Here is a 6,063-nt window from a genome sequence, read left to right as displayed (position 1 = left end):
TCGCAGGTGTTTGAGAGTGAAAGATCATCATATGATCTGTCAGTGTGTTTCTCGCTCCTCCTTTTCTCTCCAAATACTACTTTTTCTCCATCACATGGAGATTATTATAGTGAATGTAATCTGCTCGTGTTATTACACCAGCTAGTGAAAACACTTTTAGAAACAAGTGGCTTTTTTTTTTAATGGTTTAGCGAATTAATATTTTGTCATCAGTTACTCACCCTCATGTCGCTCCAAACCTGTATGCAGTGGAAAACAGACAAAATCTTCTCACAGCTCTTTTCCATGTAACAGTTCATAATTAAAGGAATAGTTCACCAAAAACATTTAAATTAGCTGAAAATGTGCTCACCCTCAGGCCATCCAAGATGTAGATGAGTTTGTTTCTTCATCAGATTCAGAAGCCAAACGCTATGTGTTTGTAAGAAATAAATCCATTATTAAGATGTTTTTTAACTAAAATAAGAGTCTATAATCCATAATAAGGCTTCCTGCAGTGAAAAGGTGCATCTCCTGTTGTCTCTTACATCAAAATCCAGCCACATATTTGTTTAGAGCTGTTTTGGACTGTAAACGGTGCTTGATCTGTGCAGATTTCTCTCCTGATTTAGACCAGACCACTTTATCACTGGAGGAAGCATTGTTATTGCTTATGGACTCATATTTGAGCTGAAAGCAACGGTTTTACGTTAGAAAACAGATTTGTTTCTTACAAACACAGCTTTTGTCTTCTCCAGATGTGAACTGATGGACTGCAGTGCTGTGGATTACATGTGGATTGCTGTGATGTTTTTATCAGCTGTTTGGACTCTCATTCTGACGGCACCCATTCACTGCAGAGCATCCATTGCTGAGACACTGATGCAATGCTACATTTCTCCAGATCTGATGAAGAAACTAACTCATCCTAATCTTGGATGGCCTGAGGGTGAGGACATTTTTGGCAAATTTTCATTTTTGTGTGAACTATTCCCTTAAACATTCTTTAACATGATATTAGTGTGATAAAAATAATAATAATAATCATCATTTGCTGACCTTGTTGATGCCTTGTTGAAGAATATCCAACCCATTACAAGCAAAGATTCACTCACAGGAACAGGTTAGTGAGTGATATTTTCATTATTTTTATTGCATTATCTTTTCTAATCAATCAATACTAAACATCTGAAATCCCAGATCTGTAGGAGAGCATGTTCAGTATTGCAAAACATACATGTTGAGCACTAAAGTGTGTGAGGTTTGGCTTTTCTGATGATCAGAGCCACTGTGTGTGTGTGTGTGTGTGTGTGTTAGGACCCATCTGATAAAGCACTCAATCGCCTCTTAACGGCGTCTGCATCTGAGCAGAAAAGAACAGCTCAATTGGTTTCATTAGAAGACACACAATACACTAATAACAGTTACAAGATACCAAATCCATCCACTAATTAGAGCGAGATGATTGATATATCAGGACAAGGTTGTTTTTTGATCCTCTGACAAACGTGAGTCTGTGGGAAGCATCTCGGTAATTGTCGGAGGGGGAGGCAGCGATGACGTTGGCGGTAATTACTCCCAAATTATTCACACAATCAGCCGAACGCAGAAAATGAAGTTTGGACCCCACGCGCTGCTGGAGAAGTGGCCACACACATATTAATACAGAGCAGAAAGAACCAGAAAGACACAGATGGAAGGATGACGGCGGTAAACAAGCCTTCAAACTGGATGTTTACAAAAAAAAAGACAAATCACAATCCTGTTGTCACATTTATGGAAAAGGAGAGGAGAAAATGAGAGAAAAGAAAGATTGGGTTATATATGACTGCACAGTGAGGGAATAATCAGTATAACATGTAGTGATTCTTCCAAATATTCTTCCAAATAAGTCCTTTTCTGTGCTTGAGCTTTTAGTCTAATGTAAATTCATAAAATTACCTTTTAAAATTGAAATTATGGTAAACATATATATATATATATATATATATATATATATATATAGTGTGATAAACTGTTGAATTTATTTTTGGTATTTCAGTAAGTTTTATAGTAAGATGTTAGGCTTAATACACTAATTTGTATAGTGATTGAAGTACTTTGCCAGCCAGTACCGATCTTAGACTTCTGGGGGCCCTATGCAAAACTGTGTCGGTGGGGGTGGGGTTGGAGTGGGGTATGAGTGCTTATGAACGAATGAATGAAACGCATTTGTCCGTGTTTCACTCCGTCTCGAATCGCGCTCGCAGAAAGCACTTGAGAAACAGTGTCTCTTCCCTAAAATAAATGAACTCTTTTGCTTGGTATGCTTTCAACTCGTTTTTTTAGTGTTGAGCAAGACTGTACGACATTCACATTACATGATTACTGTACTGATACTGGTATCTGTATCTAGAGTAACTAGATACTGATACTGATACTGATTTTTACATAGAAAGGGCGACAGCGCACCGCATTAAAATAAATTATCATTCATGTTTTCATAACCGCTGGCCAAATTCAAAAACGAAACTACAATTAAATCATCTTTGAGAGCAAGGTGGCCCCCTGGTGTTTCGGGGGCCCTACGCAGCTTGCGTATTTTGCGTATAGGGAGGATCGGCTCTGTCTATAGGCACTTTCACACTGCGTAGTTCTAAGACCTCAGTTCTTGGAACTATAGCCTGCAGGCATTTTCGCACCGGCAGTAGGAACTCTTAAGCAGCAGACAGCGACGTCTTTATTCGCAGCATTTACAAACGTCAATAACTGGTTTGAGACCCTACTCTGAAGTAGGAGCTAATTTAGTTCTCCCAAACAGAGTTTCTAGAACTAAAACTGTTCCTAGTTCCTGCGGTGCAAACATGCCAAAAAGTGGGTACTTCAACCAATAGCTCTAAGAACTATTTAAAGGTTCCTCTAGTCCGAAAGCCCCTAATAAGGAACCTTCATTTTTAAGAATGTAACATCCATGGAATCTTTCCATTACACAAAAGATTTTATAGTGGAAGAAGTTTCTTCAGAGTATTAAATGGTCTTCACAAAAAGAAAAAGATAGTTCTCTCAAGAACTATTCACTGAAAGGTTCTCTGAGGAACCAAAATGGTTCTTCTTTAGCATCACTGCAAAACACCTATTTTTAAACCTTTGTTTTTATGGATGTAATGGCATATAGTTCAAATTCAAACATCTGTTTGTGTTGTAACTTTTTCTGATAACTGGTTCAAGATGGAGAATACGAACTGGCAAGTGGCCCCAAGCTAATTTGAACTTGAGACCCCTCATCTAAATCATGTTGAACTTTGTCTTCCAGATCATTACACACAGGTTCTTCACTGTCAGCACGAGTGTGTCCGAGACTTGGCTACGCGCCCCGGTCGCCTGTCGCCTGTGGAAAACTACCTGCCACTTCATTACGACTACCTGCAATTTGCCTATTTCCAAGGTAATCCTCAATACATGTCAAAACTAGCTTGAATGAATGTTCTCTCCTTCACAGTCTTGGGGTAGAAGTCTTTGGGCTTGATTTTGTATCTGACCCCAATTCTCTTCTTGGATCTTGGACTCAGGATAGAAGATATTGGCTACAACACAACTGACTTACATCATTCAAAATGTAGAATTAGTCAGTATTGGAAAGAAAATGTCAACGGTAATTATAATCAGATTAAAAGCACCTTGAAAATTTTGAAATGACAAAACCTCATTAATCATGGAATTACTTGCTCTAAAGGAGATGGAGAGTCTGATAAATATTTCAGACTTGATTGATTTCTTCATGGAAATGTCAAAGCAGAACTTTTCCTTCCACCTCAAGAAAATTTCAATGAAAAATTTTAGTATTACTGCTTATTGTTCATAAAATGGCAAGTAATTCAGGTGTGTGTGCGAGTGCCGTCTCTGCAGCAAGTCTCAGAGCCGTGTGTTTCCACTCGCTCACCCCTGTGGTGTTTGTTCCATTGTGGTCACTGGCCTGGAATGCGAATGTTTCCGAGCATGTGTGTCTCCAAAAGGAAATAAACGTGACTGTGGGAAAAGATGACTCCAAAAAATCAGACAGCCTCACAGGATGAATAATCTCCCAAGATGAGCCAAGCAACAGAACCCTGGTGGCTTCATCAACACTGAATAGCTGTTTCTTTTCTCTATGTGTTCAGCTGGGAGGAATGAAGAGGCATTGGAGTGCGCGTTGACCTACCTGTTGTTCCACGAAGGCGAAGAGTTCATGACTGAGAATATGGAGTATTACAGGGAGGTGCTGGGACATGATGGCCAGCCTCATAAGGTGAGACATGGCAGTGCAAGATGAGGAAACTTAAAACAGGAAATTAAGTCATAGAGAGGAGCCCTGCAGACCCTCATGACTGTGTAAAGGTTAATAGGTGTCTTAAAATATCAGATAACTTGACCTTTTAATGGCAAGCCAAGGTTAGTTCAGGTTGTAAAATGTCATGTGGTGCCTAAAAGTATATTAATGAATGAGTAATTCATGTTCGTGTTCAGTTACTTGAAATAAAACTGAATTATTTTTAACTGAAATAAAAAGTACAAAAAAAAAAAATGAATGAAAATAATGATTAAGATGTGTATGTTCAGCAAATCAGTGTCAGTTAGTATCAGTGAGATACTATTATATATATATATATATACAGTGGGTACGGAAAGTATTCAGACCCCCTTAAATTTTTCACTCTTTGTTATATTGCAGCCATTTGCTAAAATAATTTAAGTTAATTTTTTTTCCTCATTAATGTACACACAGCACCCCATATTGACAGAAAAACACAGAATCGTTGACATTTTTGCAGATTTATTAAAAAAGAAAAACTGAAATATCACATGGTCCTAAGTATTCAGACCCTTTGCTCAGTATTTAGTAGAAGCACCCTTTTGATCTAATACAGCCATGAGTCTTTTTGTCACTATTTCATTGTGCATGTCCGTAGTATTCTATACTTGAAAATGTAGCCCATTTCTTCCCACTACATGCGCTACACCTCGACCTGACGTATTGGGTTGTGCCCATTTTGCTTACTTTTATTTCCTTCACAGGGTAAGCTGACGACGGCGGTATATAGGCTGGGGCGGCTAGAAGTGGTGAGGTTAGACGGGGGTTATCGGTTTTAGAACAGGCTCCTCTAGGGACACCGTCAGGACCGTCAGGTCCTTTGGGTTTTAAGCTGACGCTCGTAGTACCCTGGCGGGCATCTGATTGGTCTAGGTTTTACACTAATAACAGTTACAAGATACCAAATCCATCCACTAATTAGAGCGAGATGATTGATATATCAGGACAAGGTTGTTTTTTGATCCTCTGACAAACGTGAGTCTGTGGGAAGCATCTCGGTAATTGTCGGAGGGGGAGGCAGCGATGACGTTGGCGGTAATTACTCCCAAATTATTCACACAATCAGCCGAACGCAGAAAATGAAGTTTGGACCCCACGCGCTGCTGGAGAAGTGGCCACACACATATTAATACAGAGCAGAAAGAACCAGAAAGACACAGATGGAAGGATGACGGCGGTAAACAAGCCTTCAAACTGGATGTTTACAAAAAAAAAGACAAATCACAATCCTGTTGTCACATTTATGGAAAAGGAGAGGAGAAAATGAGAGAAAAGAAAGATTGGGTTATATATGACTGCACAGTGAGGGAATAATCAGTATAACATGTAGTGATTCTTCCAAATATTCTTCCAAATAAGTCCTTTTCTGTGCTTGAGCTTTTAGTCTAATGTAAATTCATAAAATTACCTTTTAAAATTGAAATTATGGTAAACATATATATATATATATATATATATATATATATATAATGTGGGATATAACGATATGAAAAATCTCACGGTATGATAATATCGCAATATGAAGTCCACGATACGATATTTAAAAAAAAATGTAAAAAGACAAAGGAATTGGGAAAAAAAAAGAACATTTAGTACATTTTAAAGTTAAATTATTCTATGTAATGCACTTTGAGAGTTCAAAATTAAGAGCTGCAACCCATGTTCTTAACTAAGAAAACTTAAGTCAGAAAAAGTCAGTGAATTGACGTGTACCTGAACTTTAGGGGACTCAACCCTCTTTTAATTTGTGATTCACT

General features: G+C 38.2%; 1 protein-coding gene across 1 annotated transcript; it reads left to right on the top strand.

Moving 5' to 3' along the window:
* The first annotated feature begins 2,822 nt into the window (after window positions 1–2,822).
* LOC107653354 (prolyl 3-hydroxylase 2-like) lies at window positions 2,823–4,267 on the top strand. Its single transcript, XM_016440047.1, has 3 exons — window positions 2,823–2,832; window positions 3,272–3,403; window positions 4,116–4,267. The coding sequence occupies exons 1-3, from the start codon at window positions 2,823–2,825 to the stop codon at window positions 4,265–4,267; spliced, it is 294 nt and encodes a 97-aa protein (XP_016295533.1).
* Window positions 4,268–6,063: the final 1,796 nt, after the last annotated feature.

The sequence above is a fragment of the Sinocyclocheilus anshuiensis genome, unplaced genomic scaffold (genome assembly GCF_001515605.1).
Source record: "Sinocyclocheilus anshuiensis isolate Anshui unplaced genomic scaffold, SAMN03320099.WGS_v1.1 scaffold1151, whole genome shotgun sequence".
Taxonomy (NCBI): Eukaryota; Metazoa; Chordata; class Actinopteri; order Cypriniformes; family Cyprinidae; genus Sinocyclocheilus; species Sinocyclocheilus anshuiensis.
Note: the sequence above shows the minus strand (reverse complement) of the source record. Positions and strands in the feature narration are given on the sequence as shown.